Source organism: Salvelinus alpinus, chromosome 36, assembly GCF_045679555.1.
Source record: "Salvelinus alpinus chromosome 36, SLU_Salpinus.1, whole genome shotgun sequence".
In the NCBI taxonomy this organism is placed as follows: domain Eukaryota; kingdom Metazoa; phylum Chordata; class Actinopteri; order Salmoniformes; family Salmonidae; genus Salvelinus; species Salvelinus alpinus.
Window position 1 is genome coordinate 15,012,248 of NC_092121.1, and position 21,628 is coordinate 15,033,875.

General features: G+C 46.3%; 1 protein-coding gene across 3 annotated transcripts; it reads right to left on the reverse strand.

Annotated features, from left to right (window-relative positions):
- Positions 1-685: 685 nt before the first annotated feature.
- On the reverse strand, positions 686-21,573 carry LOC139565417 (protein Wiz-like). 3 transcript variants are annotated; one of them, XM_071385745.1, is made up of 17 exons: positions 21,359-21,573; positions 20,513-20,710; positions 20,177-20,360; positions 19,767-19,842; positions 17,801-17,949; positions 16,045-17,703; positions 14,093-14,536; positions 13,539-13,916; positions 10,397-10,516; positions 8,034-8,543; positions 7,493-7,936; positions 6,863-7,354; positions 6,186-6,728; positions 5,764-5,978; positions 4,670-4,961; positions 4,409-4,574; positions 686-4,092 (listed from the first exon to the last, which is right to left on the reverse strand). In XM_071385745.1, exons 2-17 carry the CDS (start codon positions 20,636-20,638, stop codon positions 3,711-3,713), a joined length of 6,180 nt encoding a protein of 2,059 aa, XP_071241846.1. In that variant the 5' UTR covers positions 20,639-20,710; positions 21,359-21,573; the 3' UTR covers positions 686-3,710. The 3 variants fall into 3 exon arrangements, with proteins under 3 accessions (XP_071241846.1, XP_071241847.1, XP_071241845.1); XM_071385746.1 differs by having other exon boundaries at positions 13,551-13,916; positions 21,312-21,573; XM_071385744.1 differs by having other exon boundaries at positions 21,312-21,573.
- Between the last annotated feature and the right edge of the window lie 55 nt (positions 21,574-21,628).

Sequence of the window (21,628 nt, forward strand, 5' to 3'; positions counted from 1 at the left end):
GCCTCCTGTGTCTGCATCTGGGTCTTAGCCTGAGCCGTGATACTGCTGGTTTTTGGTTTCTACTTTTATTGTGTCCAATTAAGATGGATTTGCAGTCAAAGCCAATTTAAGTGCTTGCAACAATTGTACAGTCATTCTATTGTAACTCATTATTCACCTCATTGATTAGCTAGCTACATTAGCTCATTGATTTGAAGACATTGGGTCACAATGTAGGTTAATAGGAATTGATCTAGGAAGTGGCTTCCTGGGTTTCAGGAAGCAAGAATTAGTTCACTAATGTTTTGTTGTCTTTTAAATACTTAATTCCACATAATTCCCCCCCGATTGATTATGACAGTTGTGCAGAATCTCAGCATAATAAATTGGGGTAGTCAAGCATGATAAATGTGTCACAATACATAACATTTTCTTTCTTGACCTATTTTATAATAGTTTCTCTATTGGATGTTCTTTCTGTTCTGTTCTGTTGATCTTGTATTGTAAAAGCAACTTCTTGATATTCAACATAGAGAGCCTCTTCAGGGTGACTATGGAGTACAGAGCCTGTCTTCTAGCTCCTCCTGCTGGTCCAATACATGTTAGTAAAGTGTTATCCAACATCATTCCCTTTGAAGCATTTTTGTAGGACAAGACATTAAATTAACATGATCAAGCATTTAAGAAGACTCAATTCAAAAGTGGCTGAGTTTGAAATCACATTTAATGTTTGTTCAGGAGCTGATTCACATGAACCTCAATCATTTGTGTACAGTACAATTCTTTAATATTTTTATTATCATCATCAGATCATGGTCTTAGCTCTCCACAGGCACTCACACACTCATTCACACACACACCAACCCTCTGCAGCCAGTCATACCAGCTGAGGGGTACACACAGGCAATCTTAAAGGGGACTTAGTTGTAACACCAGCGGAAACTCATCTTACACGGTAACACAGTCACAAACCTGCCAGAGGCTAACCCTATCACGATGTGAACACTCACTGGTGGAAAAAAATCTGAACGTGCAAAAGTGGTCCCCTTTAAAGACTGAAGTATTTAGAGTCCTCTGATCTTAGGACACGACAATCACAAATTTTCTCCTGTCTTCAGTCACTCCCCATCCTCACCATCCCATTCTCATGAGCACCAATGTTCCGCTTAGAGAAACTAGCTAACAAAGAAAATAAAAAATACTCATCAAGGTTTCACCTCCTGGACTGCAAATACAGAAATGCACAGAGCAATAAAAAGACATGTCATAGAAGGTTGAAACTAAATCACGACAAAAGGAATCAAGATCCATTCGTTTTGTAACTAGCTGTTAATAGAACTGTTAATAGCTCTAATAGCATCAACAGTTTCATAAGTACATGTAGTTATATATACGTATCTATATTCCATAAAAGGTATGGGGATTGTTAGGGTCAAACAGTCATGTTTTCAACATAGTTTAATGCTTGAACAAACTTGAAAAGTTAATTTCCGTATAGACTCTTCAGTTATTGCTTTACTTTGCAGGCAATATAAACACTTACCTGAAGCAATGTGAAGACACGCTGGAGCGACAGCGTCGCCCCAATTTAGAAGCTGTTCCACCAGAGGCCATACGTAATGTGTCTGGATTTAAGGGCACCAATACTTCACAGAGCTCTGACAGATAGCAACCTCTATGGGCGTCCGTGTCCTGGGTGCAATAATGCAGTAGTGTAACAGTTCCATGAAGCCAAGGCCGCTTATGTATGTCACTGCAACAGTCAGTCAACTCTGTGGTTCACATACTGGGAGACACTGGATCCAGATGTACACCGATACATGTCCCTCGTCCAATGAGGAGCCTTGGTTGCTCCGTAGCTGTGCAGAGCTCCTCCCTATGAACAGGTCCCATGTAAACAGCTTACAGAGGCGAGACCAGGGAGTAAACACACTCTTTGGCACATCCTTAGGAGAATGGCGGATGCAGTCAAGTCCTGATCAGACTAAATAATAGACCAGATCCCATGATTAGCTAGATTTTAGCTACGGAGAGGTCCTGTGTGTTAGCTACGGTTGACCTCTGTCTAGCATTTAAAAGTCATTGAAAGACATACACATGCACATCTTGTGCAAAAAAACACACACACACACACACACACACACACAAACAAACACACATAGCTTATGCACTTAGATAAAAGTGTCACTGACCTAATTTCAAACATTCCAATGTTCTAATTGAGCCTAAAAACAACCTAGTTCACCACATTCAAATGTATAATAAATAACAACCAAGGTTTTGGGTTTCATTGACAAGGCAAGAAAGAAATGGCAACATTTGTATGTGTGTCCGCATTGAAACTTGAAATAATGACCTTCAACACTTCTATGGACCCTTTCATCTAAAGAATAGATGAGTATCATCAAGAGCTTAAATGCCGTTAGCTAAACAGTGTTGGGGACATCAAACTATGGAATAACATAATGACCAGTCTAATTTAATATGGCACAGTCATCTCAAAGAATAAGTGCATTAAAAGGGATAGTTCACCCAAATTACAAAATTACACATTGGTTTCCTTACCCTGTAAACAGTCTATAGATAAGGTATGACAGCAATCCATGCTTTGGTTTAGTTTCCCTGCCACTGTTTTCAAATGCTAACGTTTTAGCATTTGTGGCACAAATCCCATGGGACCGATATCAGCATTTATATATAAGTGACTTTGTTGTGCTTTACAATCAATTTTAGACACTTTCCGAATGATTTGGACATGATGTTTGAAAAATGCTAATATCTTGTACCCATGACTTAAATGGGATTTGTGCCACAACATTTGGAAAGGGTGCCAATGAAACTAAACCACAGCATGGATTTCTGTGATACCTTGTCCATAGATTGCTTACAGGTTAAGGAAACCAATATGTAATTTGGGTGAACTATCCCTTTAACTACATTCAGAAAACATTAAGAGTTACTGTGTGACTGCACCTGTCAGCCTAACACTAAGGTGAATGGGACGTCCCTTCAAGGTGCTGCTTCCTCTACAGGGTCCTTCCTTTTCTCTCAAAGGGGCCTTTTCCTCATCATCACTGCCCTAATCAATGGGGCATTTAGTTAAGTGCTAGGTGACATTGTCTACATTAAAATTCCCTTATCAAAATGACGTGTAAATGGGCTTTTTAAGTCTGTACCATAGACTAAGCATGAATACAAAACATTATTTAAACTCCTTTTAAAATGTTGTTAAGGGAAGTAAAGCAGGAACCATGAGTGTGCTCCTCTTAAGTGCTTCAAATATAAATGGGCGGAGCCTATCAGGTCTTTGTAAAGCACTGTTTAGAGCAGGGAGATAGGTCAAAGTTCAATATGGTTTAAGTTAACCTCTCGGTTAACCACTGAGCGGCAGGAAGTGTAACTGTCCACGTTACAAACTGAACATTCAGCTCAAACAAGTCCAAACAAAGAAGAAACAGCAGACTCCGAAGCCCTAGACAATTGCAATCACCCACTCTGGTCAGGAGAGCTTGGGTTCCCATGGCAATGGGGCTTTGTAACCATCTGCAGAGCTTCCTAGGAGAGGCTGGGGAATGAGAGAGCTCGTCGGGGGAAAGCTTCTTTTTAAAACACTTCAACAACAGGTTCCCAGTGGTGAGGCCGAAGGAACAAGTGGATGGAAAAAAGGCATGGCAAAGATGTGGCAGAACAAAATGGTTAGAAGAATGTGTGGATTGTAATGGACCTGGGCGTTACAATGACGGGGTGGGGATGGGGATCATGATTGGGGTGAGGGTGGGGGTGGACTCTGCTGAGGCTGTTGCCATTGGAATGGCAGTGACAATTGGAGCAGACTCAGCCATTGGGGGAGGAGAGGGGCTGCAAGGAGGGAGAACAGTAGGAGCTGTGGTGTGGGTGTGGATGGAGGGTGGGGTTGAGGTGGGGGCAGGAGTTGTGGTGAAGCTGGAGGTAGTGGCTGGGACTGAGGTTGAGGTTGGGTTGTGGTCTTGGGCTGGGGGGTCCGTGGCAAAGGGAGAAGGCTTGTTGTAGTTGAGGTTGAGAATATGCTGCTGGAGGTGGCGGATCCAGTCCTCCTGCACAGAGAGAGGACCCTGGAACTCCACCTCACAGAACCTGGCGGAGAGAGGCAGAGAGCACACTGTACTCACACAGAGTCATCATACAACCACAGCAGGTAAACAGGAACGGTACATGGATCATTTAAAACATTTTGCTTAAATAAATCAACAGATTATAATTATCGTGAATGTTATTTTACAGACTAAAAGCACTCATTCACACAACTTCCAAATCTCAAGTGCCTCCCTATTCCCAAAATAGAGCATAACTTCTGACCAGGGCTATAAAGGAGTGCACTATATTGGGAATATGGCATACTTTGAGATGAGCCGATGAGTTCAGTACTGCACAGTTCCCCAGAGAAACTCACCGGCACCTGAGGGAGTAGATCTTTCCCACCACTTTGACCAGGGGGGAGGAAGGGGGTTTGGGCACCAGGGCAGGAATGGTGCCGGTGCGAGGGGGCTTGGGGGTGCCACTGTCCCTCTCTCCTCCCTCTGAGTGCGAGGGGTGTTTAAGAGGTCGCCGCTCAAAGCCTGGACATGAGGAGGAGAGAACACCAGGCTGAGCATGAGATGGACAGGTATGTGTGTATGGCGAATAGTTGTGTGTGTTTGTGTGTCACACTCACCTCTGGGCAGGCGCACGTTGAGCTCGCTACGGGCCACCTGTGTGTGGGGAGGGAGGGTGTTGGAGAGTCGGGCGGGGCTGGGACTGTGACTGCTGTGGCTGGGTCGGGAGGGGGGAGTGAGACCTGCATCACCCTCTGCTGCCCGGGGTGATGCCAGGGTGAGCTCCCGGCCTACCCGTCTGGCCTGGGCCAGCCCCAGAGCCGCCCACTGGGAGGAGGAGGAATGCTTCTGGGAGGGCATGGGGGGGAGGAGGTCAGAGTCGGACGATGGGGAGAGAGACGAGCTGCTTTTCTGCAACATAAAGGAGAGGGATGAGTGCTTCTCATTAAAATAGCTGTCTCAATGTACTCTAATAGAAGGATATGACAGAGTAAACTTCTAATCTTTATGTGTGTCAACTCATCACAGAGGGAGCAATGGTGACACAAATACACGATGCTAATTCAGGAGGGATGGACAAGTCTATTTTCTAGAACATAATTCATCTGAAGATGAAGGATCTATGTCACCCGGTGCTCTGGTTACTATAGCAACTATTAAGTCAATACCTAACCCTGTTGTGTCCCCCACAGGGGAAATATGCTGATATGAGAATCTTTGTGTTGGAGCTACATGATAGCAGATCTGAGTGAGGCATTTAAATCACAAAATGGCTGGTGGTGGCTGAGGCCAATTCCATCTTTTTACCTTTAAAAGCTTATCTCCTGGCAGGTGTTGTTAGTTTGAGAGAGCTAAAGCATTATGGTAAACAATTCACCTGACCTTTAATGATATGGGTTGTCATGTCAATGCTCTAAACAGCCCTAACAGTGTGCCGACAGCCCTCATAATGGTCCGAAACCCACAACTTAAATGGACGAGGTCGGCACTAATAAAAAACAACTTTGCAATATTGCAGCTTGATTGTGCATTGTGTGCACGATGTCACACTGTTAACTCTAAGTCGATATAAATAATTGCTGCCTTCGCATGGACATTGGAAAAATAGAACTTTCGAGATAAATCTCACTGCAAGTATTGTGAGTAACATAGTCCTTTTACTATCATCTATCACCATTAGATAAACTACTAAATAAATGAATTGCTCCCTGACCTTCTTGGAGGTGGAGCGGCTGGAGCCCTGCATGTAGCTGCGGTGCATCTCCACCACCTTGTGGGGCCGGCTGCGCATCCAGGCACTCAGCGTCTCGATGGGCGAACCGTTCACACACCACTCTGTCACGCCAAACTGCCGCAGGTGGGCCCGCGCGTGGCTAGCCAGCGCCTTGCGGTTCTCAAAGTAGAACCCACACAGCTCACAGCTGGCATCTGGGGAGGGGGTGAGAGAAGACAAAGGAGGGGTGTTGTCAGTCAGAGCTGGGCTTAAGTTGATTCATGTTTCAGAAAATTAAATGTATATAACATAACATATGTGTCATTCTCTGCTAAATGCAATGAGTCTGTACTAAACGACAGTCAGCAAGTTAAAGGATGACTGCAACTCTTCTGAGGATCTTTAGTAAGGTCATGGCTTACCCAGGTGCCCTCCCGCATTCTTGTCTGGAGAGGACTTCCCTTTGATGGAGAGGTCATGTGGCAGGGGTGAAAAGGACTGGGGGTGGGATGGTGACCTCTCAACTGGACGGCCCTCCTCCGACATGGGTCTCTTACCCAGCAGGGACACCGCAAAAAACTTCCCGGCGGGAGGGGTGGAGGAGAGGCCCACCGCCCCCAGGCCGTGCTTATGAAGCCGGGAGCCAGAGTGCAGCAGGTTGAGGGGGGATTTGCGGGAGAACTTGGGCGACTGGTAACCCAGGCCCCCCACCAGGCCTTCCCAGGTGGGGCTGGACCCCTGGCTGGTCTCCTTCTTCAGCCCCGGGGCTGGGGACGAGGTGCCCCCATTCTTGTGCATGAGTTCTCTCAGGGTGTCTATGGGGGAGCCGTTGACTGTCCACTCTGTGATGCCCATCTGGCGCAGGTGGGAACGGGCGTGACTAGAGAGACCTTTACGGTTCTCAAAGTACTCCCCACAGAACTCACAGCGGATGTCCCGAGTGGGCTCTACTTCATGGGCTGTGACTGTGGGAGGAACAAAGGGAGGGGGAAGGAGACAGAGAGATGGAAAAAGAGACAGTAGAGAATAACAAAAAGGCATCACTTCAGTATGGATATCACCTTAATAATTGCAAGATGGTCTTTCAACTTGGACTCACCCAAGTTAAGAGGGAGCATATTGTCGGAGCTGCTCCAGCTGCAATTCAGTGGCTCAGAGGAGTATCCCGTTGCTCCCCCCACCGCTCCTGGCATGGTGACTTCCAGCTGCATAGGCTCAGGCTTCAGCTTGACTATCAGGCTAGGGGAGGCCGGTGGAGCTGAGCCCATCTTACGCACTGTGGACTGGTGGCTGGGTGGGTGGGCGAAGGCAAAAGGGAGGCGACTCAGGAGGCTGGGCGAGGCAGAGGAGGACAAGGGGGAGCGAGGGGGTCCGGGGGATGGAGGGGGAGATTTTAGGGGCTTGAGGGGCAGGGCGCATGGTAGACCTCGACGTGTGATCAGCTCTCGCAGGGTGTCTATGGGGGAACCGTTGACTGTCCACTCTGTGATGCCCATCTGGCGCAGGTGGGAACGCGCGTGACTGGAGAGGCCTTTACGGTTTTCAAAGTATTCCCCACAGAACTCACAGCCAATCTCCTTCACTGGTTCACCTGCAGGAGAGATGGAGAGTAGAGATGAAGATCAACTTAAAATAAGCACCTCAAAAAACTGTACATCAACAAGTCACTGATGCTGTATTGCATTGAATGGAGAATGAGTTTAGTTTCCATCATATGACAAACACTCACTGTGGGGGATGGGCGTGAGTTCCCCGCCACTCAAACGGAAGACCTGTAATTTGGAGGACTTGGGACGTTTGGAGGGCGGGCCAAACATTGAGGAAGCTGAGGAAGAGGTAGCTTTGGACCCAGATCCACCCCCCATCGTAGTGACCTTGTAGAGGAGAGGTGTGGAGGAGGTGGTGAGGAGGGAGCGTTTGGGGGAGGAGAGGCTGGCTGTGAGGCCCCTGAGCCCTTGGGGCCCCTCAGGCTGCAGGGTGCTAGCTCTGTGCTTGAAGTCATCAGTGTGAATGAGCTGGTTGAGGAGGTCTATGGGGGAACCTTTGGACTCCGAGTACTCCACCCCAAAGTGACGCAGGTGGGCTCGGGCATGGCTGGACAGGCCCTTCCGCGTCTCGAACCAGGCGCCACACAGCTGGCACACTATGTCCTTATTGGGGTCCACCTCCAATGCTGCACAGATGAGGAAAAGGGGGTATAAGGAAATGTTTTACTTCAGACACCTTTACAACCTGTACATTAATCAGTTGGGGATGAATGACACACTTACTGAGGTTGAGTGGGGCATCCGTCTCTTGTGGAGCCCAGAAGGGTTTGGCAGAGAGGTTAGAGGTGGTGCTCTTCACCCCTACAGGCTTATGGTCCAGACAGCGCAGGGGGGAGGACACAGGCAGCAGAGAAGAGATGGGGGCCTTCCTCACCACAGGAGAAGGGGAGCAGGCCCTGATGAGGGAGGAGGGGGGAGGGGAGGCCACAGGGGAGGGGATGAAGAGAGGGATGGGTTTCTCGTCCATGTCTGTGTCTTGAAATCTCTCCTCTTTCCGTGGGGTTGGCAGGACTTGAAGGGGCTTCTTGGCGACGGGGGGCCGGGGGAGGGGAGGGGGGAAGTGCCCATCCAGACCGCGCTCCTTGGTGATCTGGTAGAGGAGGTCGATGGGTGCCCCGCTGCTCTCCGACATGCCGATGCCCAGCTGGCGCAGGTGGGAACGGGCGTGACTAGATAGGCCCCGCCTCGTCTCGAAGGGAGCACTGCACACCTCACACTTTAACAGGTTGGACACTATAATAGAGAGGACAACAGTGAGAGGGGAAGAGATGCAGCTGACCAGCACACAGCAAAATACACAGAATATGTAAAAATGTCCCTGTGCACATTTTATTTCAGTCATAGTTCAGCACTGGTGTGTGTATTATTACATCATTTATAGCACTTGAATTAACGAATGGTGACAAAAAGAGCAGGAGGCTGTGTAGCTGAGAATTCTCAACTCCATGATACAATGGAGTTGAGTGGCATTGAGTTTGCTGCAATCCGTAGTTTTTGATACAAACAGCATTTTTTCGTGACCTAAGCCGTTGTTTGCTAATGAAGAAGTTACAGCCCCATCGTTGAAGGACGATTGTTTTTGTTTTGGCAGGAGATGCATAGAATGCAATTGTCATCAAAAACTATGGATACAACTCTCTCGGACAGCTGTATAACAATCTGGACAAGCACAGGTACACAGTAAGTGTTTAAAAATTATATATTTTTAAGTATCGAGTGGCAGTGCATGTTTGAAGTCGCTAACTTCATACTCCATTGGAAAACAGTGAATTATGCAGCACAATTTGACAAAGGTCACATTATAGCCCTATTCGGACGGGACTAGTAACTATGGTTATGTAATTAATACCCCAGCATTTGAATTATTCCAGAGGACAATTCGCACGGTATACGTTTTAACAACTTGCCGCCTTTAATTCTTAATTTGTTTTCATTCAATTGACTATGACGGAAGCCTGGAGCGTGAAGATATGTCAACATCATGTCTAGACGATAAAGGCTACACTGATAACTCATGCTTGGCGGCCAAATGTAAAGGTGTCCCCATAATGTTTAAATTGCGGAAGTGTGATCATAATCATTATTTTAGGGATTGACGGTAGACTGTCCTAATGAAAAGGCCTCCCATCCTGCTGATGTGAGCTGTTGAACAGTGCTCTTGCACTTGAGATGCATTTATGGATGAGAAAGTGAACTTGCCAATTCCAAAAAAGTTTAGCTCAGTGGGGAATCAGGGATGCCCTGTTTGCAATCTATTGCGTACATCAACAGCCACGGTTGAATTAAATAGGCCTAGGCACAATATTTTTTTATTGCACATTTAATTAAACTGACGCGTTTGGCAATGTTCAACTTCAATTCATTGGCACAAAACATAGCCTATAAACAAAAGTATTCACTGTGAAACTTGATCAATTTAAGCCATTCATATAAAATATATGCGTAGCACTTTGTTTAAGCATCAATTCATCAAATCAGTTCTTGTTTCCTTGCTAAAACTGTGCTCAGCACCTGTCAAACTCTTGTAATGTCTTGAAAAACACAGGGATGTCGTTACGCACAGGACTAGCATTATCAGAAGACCTTGGAGTTTGCCAAAAAACATTAGGTTAATCTGGCTGGAATTGTTACTCTCCTGCCATGTAAAACTGACTGACATTGCAAATTCGGACGGGACTAAAATGATGGATGTGGTGTTTTGTGTTTGTGCGTAAAATTACATTACCCGACCTCCCCCAATAAAACTAATCCCGTCCGAATAAGGATATCGAATTAAGTTTTAATCATAAACTATGGAATTCAGCACCCAAATAAAAGAACGCCTTTACACAGAACAAACATAGGTACAAGGTACACATTAAAGAATTGCAATTTGTATTGTCTGATATCGACTCCATGTAGGTACACCCCGACAAAACTAATCGCCACTCAACTCCATTGAGACGTGATGTACATATCGTGGTTGAAAATTCTCAGCTAGGGGCTGTGGTAACCTCAGCCACATCTGTCTGCCACCTAACAAAGCCTCCAGATCCCAGGGGAGCTTTATGTCTCATCTCATCTTGCCCCATGTTGTTCAGTCTCACCCTTGATGTCAGCTTCATCCCTCGGGGAGGGGCTCTCTGGGTCCAGGGAAAACAGACCCTTCCTCCCTGGGCTGGAGGTCAAGCTGTCCAGTGCTGGCATCTGCTCTTCCTCCTCCCCGCCTGAAACACAATACACAACCAAATGAATGAGTCATTAATTAAAGAGTTTTAACCTGGGAGGATGTGAATTAAACATGGAGCCTAATGTCACCAGGAAAATTACATAAGTACTAATTTTGGTAACTAGTAATGCATGAAAATACACAACATGACGAAAGGTATGTGGACACCTGCTCGTCAAAGATCTCATTCCAAAATCATGGGCATTAATATGGAGTTGGTCCCCCCTTTGCTGATATAACAGCCTCCACTCTTCTGGGAAAGCTTTCCACTAGATGTTGGAACATTGCTGTGGGGACTAATTATTTGGCAAAGGTGCTCGATGGAGTTGATGTCAGGGCTCTGTGCAGGCCAGTCAAGTTCTTCCACACCGATCTCGACAAACCATTTCTGTATGGCCCTCGCTTTGTGAACGGGAGTATTGTCATGCTGAAACAGGAAAGGGCCTTTACCCTAACTGTTGCCACAAAGTTGGAAGCACAGAATTGTCTAGAATGTCATTGTATGCTATAGCGTTAAGATTTCCCTTCACTGGAACTAAGGGGTCTAGACTGAACCATGAAAAACAGCCCCAGACCATTATTCCTCCTCCACCAAACTGTACAGTTGGCACTATGCACTGGGGCAGGTAGCGTTCTCCTGGAATCGACCAAGTCCAGATTCGTTTGTCGGACTGCCAGATGGTGGAGCATGATTCATTACTCCAGAGAATGCGTTTCCACTCCTCCAATGCAGCGAGCTTTACAACACTCCACCCAATGATTGGCATTATGCATGGTGATCTTAGGCTTGTGTGCGACTACTCGGCCATGGAAACCCATTTCATGAAGCTCCCGACGAACAGTTCTTGTGCTGACATTGCTTCCAGAGGCAGTTTGGAACTTGGTAGTGAGAGTTGCAATCGAGGACAGACATTTTTTATGCGCTACGCGCTTCAGCATTTGGCGGCCCCGTTCAGTAGCTTGTGTGGCCTACCACTTCATGGCTGAGCCGTCGTTGCTCCTAGACGTTTCCACTTCCCAATAACAGCACTTACAGTTGACCGGGGCAGCTCCAGCAGGGCAGAAATTTGACGAACTGACTTGTTGGAAAGGTGGCATCCTATGACGGTGCCACGTTGAAAGTCACTGCGCTCTTCAGTAAGGCCATTCTAATGCCAATGTTTATAGGGGGATTGCATGGCTGTGTGCTGGTTTTATACACCTGTCAGACATGGGTGTGGCTGTAATAACCGAATTCACTAACTTGAAGGGGTGTCCACATACTTTGTATATATAGTGTATGCATAGGCAAATTAAATAGTTTTTAAATAATACAATGTATTATGTTTCTGTATGAATAACAAAAAATACATAAAACCTTTACAATGGAGCAGCTAATAATAATAATAATACGATATTCATTAAAATAACTGCAATTTGCAGCGCTCAACAATTATTGGCGCTTCAAACATAGTCTGTCTAATAAATCACTTCTTCAAGTGTGTAGACCTGTGATAATGGCAAAACGCTGTTCGTTTTCTTGCTGTTGTACATTTCGTAACAGACACATGCCTTTCATTGCGATGGTGTATTTCTGGGACAAAACTACCATTTTCTGCGACAAAACGGTAAATCATAAGCGACGTGAGTAGACAATGCTTTTTGTCTGGTGGGCGGCTCTGCGCTTGTCAGTTGATCTCGTCTCAGGGTGCTCGCAGAGCAAATGACACCTTTGATTTTTCTCGCTTTATTTGCAGCATCAAAAATGTGATCACTGCAGCAAAATGATACCCTGATTTGATAAAACTATTAAAAGTAACAAAGTTACAAAATCCGGACTTCAGTTTTCATTATATAGCAGTAGTAGGCCTACAGTAACATCAAGTAACCTGACACTTAATAAAGTGACACTTAAATGTATTTTTAAGATCTAAATAAGTTTTGATACGATTACAGATTTGTAGTCCGTTATTCCTGTATTATAAGCATGAAGCAATGCATTCATAAAGAATGACACCAGAGCGACCACATTCAAGAAATCAAAGGAAAGTAAAATGGCGAGGATTTGGGAACTGTAGGTAATTTTAGAAATCCTGCAGTATTGGAAATAGTGAACGTCATCCGAGACGCACAAAATATATCACACAGAAAATGACAGTCCGCATCAAATGTTGCAAAACACATTCCTGCGCGCGTAGCTACAGTGATACAAGCAACTCGAACAATGACAAGAATGACACATTTGTAGCGAATGCCTTGACTTTGTCTATCTCACCTTTAGCGCGCGACAGTGATTTTAAATGGTCTAATATTATTACATTTTTTTGACGGCTAATGTGTCTTGAAACAATTTTGACGTACAGCAAACAATACGAGCTACGACGCGACGTGCAACAATGAAGCCGATTAATGATTAAAGGGCACGGGCGTTACGGTGCGTGGTACTCACCGGTCAGTAGCTGCGGTGCATCGGACTCCAAGCAGCTAAAGCCAGACAGTTTTTCCGCTATTGTTTGTGTCTGCAGGGAGGTGGAAGCAGCCATTTTGCCCCCATACACATGCACCGCTAAACTAAGGCGTGACCAATCGAGCAGAGGCTGGGACAAACGCGCTGAGCACCACATCTCCCTCTAATATGCTTGATTCACAGTAACACTTTGTCCCAAATACTGCAGTTCATCATAGACAAGAAATCTGCTACATCACACAAGTCTCACAACTAGGGACTGATGTTACAACACCAACAGGCAAAGTGCCACATCAGGAGAGTAGTTCCATAATACAAAATAGTTGCAAAACTATTGCACAGAATCGTTTTCATCATTCAATATCCCTTGTGCATTACATTGCCACTGTAGTTACCGTTGAGTTACCACATTCAGCACTGAGACATTTCTTTGGAAGTCTTATTCACGCTGATCAACCATCATGTAATCTACCAACAACCTATAACACAGTCAGACCACAGCGTGTTGTATTCATAAACCACAATGCCAGCTCAAAAAGGCATCCTACAGTATACACACCAGGTACACACACACCTTCAGGCTCACCAACGCTGTGGTCTTTCTCCCAAGGCTGAGAAGGCGACGATGGCAGTAGGTTGGAGACTGTAGCACCTGTTGCCTCTTCACTCCCCTCCCCTCCCCCTGGTTCTTCCTCCTCCGTCTCCAGGTCTTCCTCCTCCTCCTCGTCTGAGGCTGGGCTGCGTGGGGGGGCTGTGGGGAGGACCAGGTCTGGGCGGCTGGAGAAGAGCTCCCGGAGGATATGGATGGGCGAGACAGTCACCTCCCAGTTAGTAATCCCAAAGTCCCGCAGGTGCGCCCTGGCGTGGCTGGACAGACCAGCCCGGGTGTCAAAGCCAGCATTGCAGAACTCACAGCGCATCACACTGAACGTATCCGGGTCAAAGTTGGCAACTGGAGAGAGAGAAGGGCACATAAAAGGTCAGCAGTTTACAAACCGACTTGGAAGTTGTACACATCCTCTACCCTGACTGATACTTGTTACGTTGTTACATTATAGTTTATTACAAATATACCGCATCATACACCCGACAAGGTCCTAACAATGTAATAACAAAGATTCCAGATACCTTTTTTCTTCTTCTTCTGGTAGGAGAACTTCTTCTCAATGGCATTGACCTCCTCAGGGGATATGAAGTGGCGCACGTTGTAGCTGACGCCCACTCGGTTGAGGTGGCCCCTCACGTGATTGGCCAGCCCGATGCCGTTGTGGAAGCGATCAGGGCAGTAGGGGCATTTCCTCTCCACGCTCTTCAGTGTCCCCGTTTCCTCATCAATCTCCTCATAATCCTCATCTGATATGCCCTCCGCTAGGAAACGCCGGATATTCTCCTCTTCCTCTTCTTCGTCATGATCATCGTTGTCATCATCATCGTCATTTTCAGCAGCAAAAACCTTGTTACTCTTCTTTTCAAAAGCAACCTTTGTCTCCCCGTCCTCTTCCTCTTCCTTCACGGGCTTCCCTTCTGTAGTGCATGAGGCTGTGAGGCTCTGTTGTTTTAGAGAGGAGTCATCTAGCACAGGAAGGAAAGGGATATAGTATGAGGCTGAGCTGAGACAGCCATTTAGTACACAGTATTATAATAGACAAGTGTTCAATCCCAGTCCTGGAGAGCCAATGTGCCGCTGGGTTTTTGCTGTGTCAGTAACTGCCTCAATCAATCTTCAACAGCAGATGAGATAACTTTATATCACATCAATTTACTACGTGCTATAGTGGCACATCAAGAAAAGGCATCATATACAGAGACCCTTCAGGACAGCGATGGAACAAACACTACAGAGGCCATTCAAACAGACACAGTGATAAGATGCAATGGGGTGAAATTAGAAACAGACATCTATTCACCTAGCAACTGAGCCTTTATATTGATTAGGGGAGAGCGCAAGGAAGATAAGGCTGACTATATTGTATTTGGTGAGGGGAGCCGTGCATCACTGCATGCCAGGTGGCTACTTCACAACTCAGCCTGTCACTCACTTATCACCTTGCCTCCCTCCCAACAGCCAAGGTAAGAGAGGAGAGTTTGAGGGTCAAAGCATTTGGGCTCATTGAGGACAAGGGACAGCGTGTGTCTTAGCTGGGCCTGCTGGCCCTCAGTCAGCCCCTGGCACTCTGCTGCCCCCCGCAGGCTAGCTAAGAAAATGTGTTTCAGCTGCATGGCCGTGGCAGGCACCTCCATAGGGTATGGAGGGGAAGCAACTGGCAACCCAGGTTCAGTTATGGGCCAGGCAGGGACTGCTGGGCATTTTCAGTTACGGCCAACCCAGTGAGTGACTGATCTGCAGGCTTGTGATGTTATTTGAATGCACTGTCCAACAGTACACATGCATGAAGCACAAGTTATGCATTCTAGGTGAATATAATTTCAATATTGAAGGACAAATATCACAGGTTACCCAACTATGCAGGTCCAAGTTGAAAATAAAGAGAGAAAATATTGAATTGGAATTCGGAGTAGCCTCAGGAGTCCAAAATATTCTGGACAGTAGAATATTTTTGCTTATGGATATGCATATATTGTGGCCATTCTCTAGTGCAGTGGTTCCCAACTCCAGTCCACAAGTACCCCAAACAGTATTGAAGCCCCAGACAAGCACACTTGATTCAACATGTCAACTAATCATCAGGCCCTTATAAGGTGTTTTTTGTCCGGGGCTACAACAAAAAAGTGTGCTGTTAGGGGTACATGAGGACTGGAGTTGGGAACCACTGCTCTAGTATATCAGACCATTAACGGTGAAAGGTTTGTCTCAGAATTAGCATGAGAGCAGTTTAATAGGCGAGACTCTAAAGAAAGTCTAAGGTATTGGCTTCTTTCAAATCAAATCAAAGCAAATTTATTTATATAGCCCTTCTTACATCAGCTGATATCTCAAAGTGCTGTACAGAAATCCAGCCTAAAACCCCAAACAGCAAGCAATGCAGGTGTAGAAGCACGGTGGCTAGGACAAACTCCCTAGAAAGGCCAAAACCTATTCGAGAAGGCTTGAGGGGATAGGTTCTGCAACTTAGTCTCACCTCGGAGGGATCGAGCCCTGGTGAGCGGTTTGGATCCAACAAGTGATTCAGTCTCTTTTTGGTTCATATCGGGGCTCTGGCCCTGGCTTTGTGCATCATCGGTCTCAGGTGGCCCGCTGTCCAGTCTGGGATTTGGCTGGAGGAGTTCTGTCCCCGCCTTCCCTCTCCTATTTGCCCTCTTGTTCCCGATGGTCTTAAAGGCTATCTCTCTACGCTGGGGAGCTGTAGCAGTGTTTGATGGTTGGGGCTGTGTGTCACTGTCCTCCATAGCAGAGATCCAACTAGAGGAAGACTTACTGGCCTTTGACTGGCTTTGGCCCTCTGGTGGAGAGACAGGCTTAGAAAGCTTATCAGAACATGGTGGAGAGGAGGCATCAATTCTGGACCCTGGACGGTTAATCTCTTCAGGCCCTTCCCCACAGATGGATGTCTGCGCGGGGTGAGCCACGTGTTGGTGCTCCTTCAGAGCAGTTTGACTGGAGGCCTGGAAGGCACACTGATCACAAGTGAGAGAGATGGAGGTCAGGCCAGAGGCAGATCCAGGTGACACGGGCAGCTCCATAGGAGTGAGCTTTGGCTGAAAGCGCGGAGAGGCTCGCTGCAGACCAGTAGGTTTTCTGTTATGGGTCTTGGCATGGTTGGCCAATGCCTGTGAGGTGCGTGTACTGAAGTCACACTTGAGGCAGAGATAGCGACGATTGGCTGGGCCTTTGACCTTTGCTTTGACTGGGGTTTTGGCTCGAGCTTTGACTGGGGCCCGGACTGGAACTGGGACTGGATCTGGCTCTGTGAATGGAGCTGGATCTGGCTCTGTGAATGGAGCTGGGACTGGCTCTGTGAATGGGACTGGAGCTGGAGTCGTGACTGGAGCTACAAATGGTTCTAGGACTGGGCTTGCAGGTTTGGTCACCTTGCTCGGCTCACCCTGCGTAGTCTCTCCTTTCCCACTGTCACTCAGCTTCCCAATCTCCTCCAGGATCTTCTGACGAGACTCCTGGTGTCGTCTGTGGTGGTCTGCCAGAGCCAGCCTGTTTGACAGGTTCCATCCACACTCCACGCACCGAAATCGCGCGCCCTTCACTCCGCGCTCCCTCCTGACAGCCCCCGGCCTGCTCTGACTGTGCTCTTGCATATGATCCTGCAGGTAGACCTGCTTCTTGAAGTAAATGCTACATTCCACACAGGTGAAAATCTCTTCACCAAGCTCTCCCTCTCCTCCTCCTTCTTCTTCACCACCTTTTTCCTCTTCTACCTTCTCCAGATCCTCTGTTGCCTTTTCCAAGTCCTCCTTAAAGTCATAGGCCCCTCCACTCACCTTCACTGGCCCCAAGCTCTTTGCTCTTGAGCAAGCACCCCTTGCCTTCTTCCCAGCTCCTGTTGATGTGTGTTCCCAGGAACCCTGGCCAGAGAAGGGCCTGAGCAGCGCCCTCTTCTTCTTCCGACGCTGGATGAAGGTGCAGTGTGCCCAGGGTGCTGGTGGGGGGCTCTCTGTGTCTGAGTCCCCAGGAAAGGTGTACACATCCAGCTCATGTTCCTTGTCCTTCCCTGTCAGGTCCTCTTCCTCTCCTTCCTCCTCAATTTTGCACCCCTCCTTTGATGTCACTTTGGACTGAAACAGTTCAGCTTTCTCCGATATTTTCCAGACTCTGTCATCTACCACTGTGGATGGTTAAGAGACAAAAGGAAATTAGAGAGGAGTTTATTTTCGAAATAACTATGTTATCTGGTGTTTTACCTTGCTCCCCATCATGCTTACATTCTTTTGAACTGGGTTGGACCTTTATTGGCACCTCTCTGTGTGTGTTAGGCTTGTCTTGGTCCCGCTCCTCCACAGGGCTGAGTAGGTTTGTCTCAGTGGGTAAGTGCTGCAGTTGTTCAGGTGCTTGGTCATCCGCACTGTCAGGTCTGGACAAAATTATACAGAAAGAGACAGTTGTATGAGTGGGTCAGAAAGAGCAATGAGTCCCTATCTGTCTATCTGACAACTAACCTGTTAGTGTGTCCGATTGTCACTTTATTTGACCTCTCTGCTTTACTGTCTGTCTGCCTTGTAGTGTCGTGTCCTATCACACATACAGTTGATGTCGGAAGATTACATACACTTAGGTTGGAGTCATTAAAACTCGTTTTTCAACCTCTCCACAAATTTCTTGTTAACAAACTATAGTTTTGGAAAGTCGGTTAGGACATCTATTTTGTGCATGACACAAGTAATTTTTCCAACAATTGTTTACAGACAGATTATTTCACTTATAATTCACTGTATCATAATTCCAGTGGGTCAGAAGTTTACATATACTAAGTTGACTGTGCCTTTAAACAGCTTGGAAAATTCCAGAAAATTATGTCATGGCTTTAGAAGCTTCTGATAGGCTAATTGACATCATTGTCAATGTGGATGTATTTCAAAGCCTACCTTCAAACTCAGTGCCTCTGCTTGACATCATGGGAAAATCAAAATAAATCAGCCAAGACCTCAGAGAAATTGTAGACCTCCACAAGTCTGGTTCATCCTTGGGAGCAATTTTCAAATGCCTGAAGATACCATATTCATCTGTACAAACAATAGTACGCAAGTATAAACACCATGGGACCACGCAGCTGTCATACCTCTCAGGAAGAAGACGCATTCTGTCTCCTAGAGATGAACGTACTTTGGTGCGAAAAGTGCAAATCAATCCCAGAACAACAGCAAAGGACCTTGTGAAGATGCTGGAGGAAACAGGTACAAAAGTATCTATATCCACAGTAAAACGAGTCCTATATCGACATACCCTGAAAGGCCGCTCAGCAAGGAAGAAGCAACTGCTCCAAAACCGCCATAAAAAAGCCAGACTACGATTTGCAACTGCACATGGGGACAAAGATCGTACTTTTTGGAGAAATGTCCTCTGGTCTAATGAAACAAAAATAGAACTGTTTGGCCATAATGACCATCGTTATGTTTGGAGGAAAAAGGGGGAGGCTTGCAAGCCGAAGAACAGCATCCCAACCGTGGCAGCATCATGTTGTGGGGGTGCTTTGCTGCAGGAGGGACTGGTGCACTTCACAAAATAGATGGCTTCATGAGGAAATAAAATGATGTGGATATATTGAAGCAACATCTCAAGACATTAGTCAGGAAGTTAAAGCTTGGTCTCAAATGGGTCTTCCAAATGGACAATGACCCCAAGCATACTTCCAAAGTTGTGGCAGAATGGCTTAAGGACAACAAAGTCAAGGTATTGGAGTGGCCATCACAAAGCCCTGACCTCAATCCTATAGAAAATTTGTGGGCAGAACTGAAAAAGCGTGTGCGAGCAAGGAGGCCTACAAACCTGATTCAGTTACACCAGCTCTGTCAGGAGGAATGGGCCAAAATTCCCCCAACTTATTGTGGGAAGCTTGTGGAAGGCTACCCGAAACGTTTGACCCAAGTTAAACAATTTAAAGGCAATGCTACCAAATACTAATTGAGTGTGTGTACACTTCTGACCCACTGGGAATGTGATGAAAGACATAAAAGCTGAAATAAATAATTCCCTCTACTATTATTCTGACATTCCAATTCTTAAAATAAAGTGGTGATCCTAACTGACCTAAGACAGGGAAGTTTTACTAGAATTGAATGTCAGGAATTGTGAAAAACTGAGTTTAAATGTATTTGGCTAAGGTGTATGTAACCTTCCGACTTCAACTGTAACTATCTTCCTGCTGGCTGCCCTTCTATTCCTCCATCTCACCTGAGTCCAGAGGAGGGGGATCCTGGGCTGTGAGCGGCAAGACCATGAGGGTTAGAAAAGTGCTGTAGCTCCTCCTCTGACAGACAGCGCAACCCACAAAACAGACAACAACAGGAACATCACTTCACATGTCGGCCACCCACAGGTAAATTCACAGGCAAAGATTTACAGTAGTCATTCCAAGTAAGAGACACAGTTCTGACTACAAGCAGATGGAGGAACATTGAAACATTCCCGGAAGTGTCAACAAATATAGCTGTGGGTGATAGCAACAAGTTTAACTGATAGCATCACATTTAGGAAAGCCCATAACTGCACTACTGACATAGACGGGACACACTTAAAAATTCAATAAAATGATTCATATTGTGTTCATACAAAGCTCAGTAATAAACCAGTGTGGTAACTACCGTCTAGTGTCTCTTTCTCAGAGTCAGAGTCCCAGGTCAGGGAGGAGGGAAAGGCTGAGGGCCTGATGCTCCTCTGTGCACTCCTCCCTGATTCCACCTGGGATAGGGGGCCTGCGGTCCTCTCAAAGTCCCCATTGCCACCACTGGACCATGGGCTCCCACTGAAGGTGAGCTCGTCTGGAACCTGTTGATGACATTGACACAATCTCACAGCAAGAGACAGCATACTGAATGCAACTGACATTGATTCTGAAGTCTGTGATTTTCACTTATGTAAAAGCCTATGTTTCAGCAAATGCAGAATGTGGTGGTCGACCATGAAAGGATTATCTTTACCTGTAAGGTGTGATTTAGGAAGTTGTGTGTTGCGGTGTCCTGTGCTGAGAATGGTGGTGGTGGCCCATAGCTGCTCACTGAGGTGAAGGAATCCCTGGGGGAAAGAGAGTCCCCCTCTAGCTCCATGGTCCCCAGAGCACAGTATGGCGTCCCACTACTGACCACTACAGTCTACATTGTGTGTGGTCTTCTCTTCCACTGTTTTCATATACACAAACAGCACACACACACACACACACACACATACATACACACGGGGTACACTTCAGTAATACTGTCATAACAGAGAGATAAGCAGCACTCCAGAAAATATGTTCTGATGCACACAAAACAACCAATTTAAAGTAATTGGAAAATCATATCACTAATTTGGGGGTCTGGGTTGGCCACTTGATATTCTGCTTCAAATGCTGCATTGTCAGTGAGCCACAATATCACACCAAGACCTTGATGAATTTGACAAATCGTAAATGCAAGAGATGGTAACAAGCATAGCGCAGTGGCGTCACAGGTTCAGCCCACTGCAATTTTGGGACTGTCTGACCCATTTTCACAATGTCTGGTGATATTGTGAGAATATAACAGATTTCCCAAATGGCCACGTACAAAAGTATACTTTTATTCAGGCCCTGTCTCGCGTGTTAGCTAAAAATAAACGCAAATGCAGGTAGCTAACATATCAAGGTGGGGGGGAAATGCGATATACCTGCAAGGGCATTGTGGATGGATGTAGCAAGCATGATATAAATATGTGAAGAAAAAAATTATAATGTAATAACGCCCGTTATTAAGTACTCACGGAAAACGGCCTGGCTTGTGGTCTGAGGAAAGGAGTTGTTTACGCACCGTTCTCCATGCTTTATATGGAACAAAGCTACGGATATCCTCAGTCCATGAATGCATGTGGAGTGTGTTGCTATATTTTTGTCACATCGGTGCTACATTTTTTCCATGAATCCGCTTGTAGACCACACACTCGACTCCATATTATTTGCCTGCAGGCACGCCACGGCTACGTGAGTGACGTCGATTCAGAACTGCGGTCATGCTATCCCTCTCAAATCCATGTTCCAATTTATATGCGCCACTACACTGACAATACGGTATAATGCTGAT

Excerpts from the sequence above, each read along its gene's own strand:
- LOC139565417 (XM_071385745.1), bottom strand. The coding sequence starts at position 20,638 with ATGGAGCTAGAGGGGGACTCTCTTTCCCCCAGGGATTCCTTCACCTCA. Across the intron at positions 8,544-10,396 it reads GGATGAAGCTGACATCAAGG|TGTCCAACCTGTTAAAGTGT; the intron begins GTGAGACTGAAC and ends TCTCTATTATAG. Across the intron at positions 6,729-6,862 it reads TATGCTCCCTCTTAACTTGG|TCACAGCCCATGAAGTAGAG; the intron begins GTGAGTCCAAGT and ends TTCCTCCCACAG.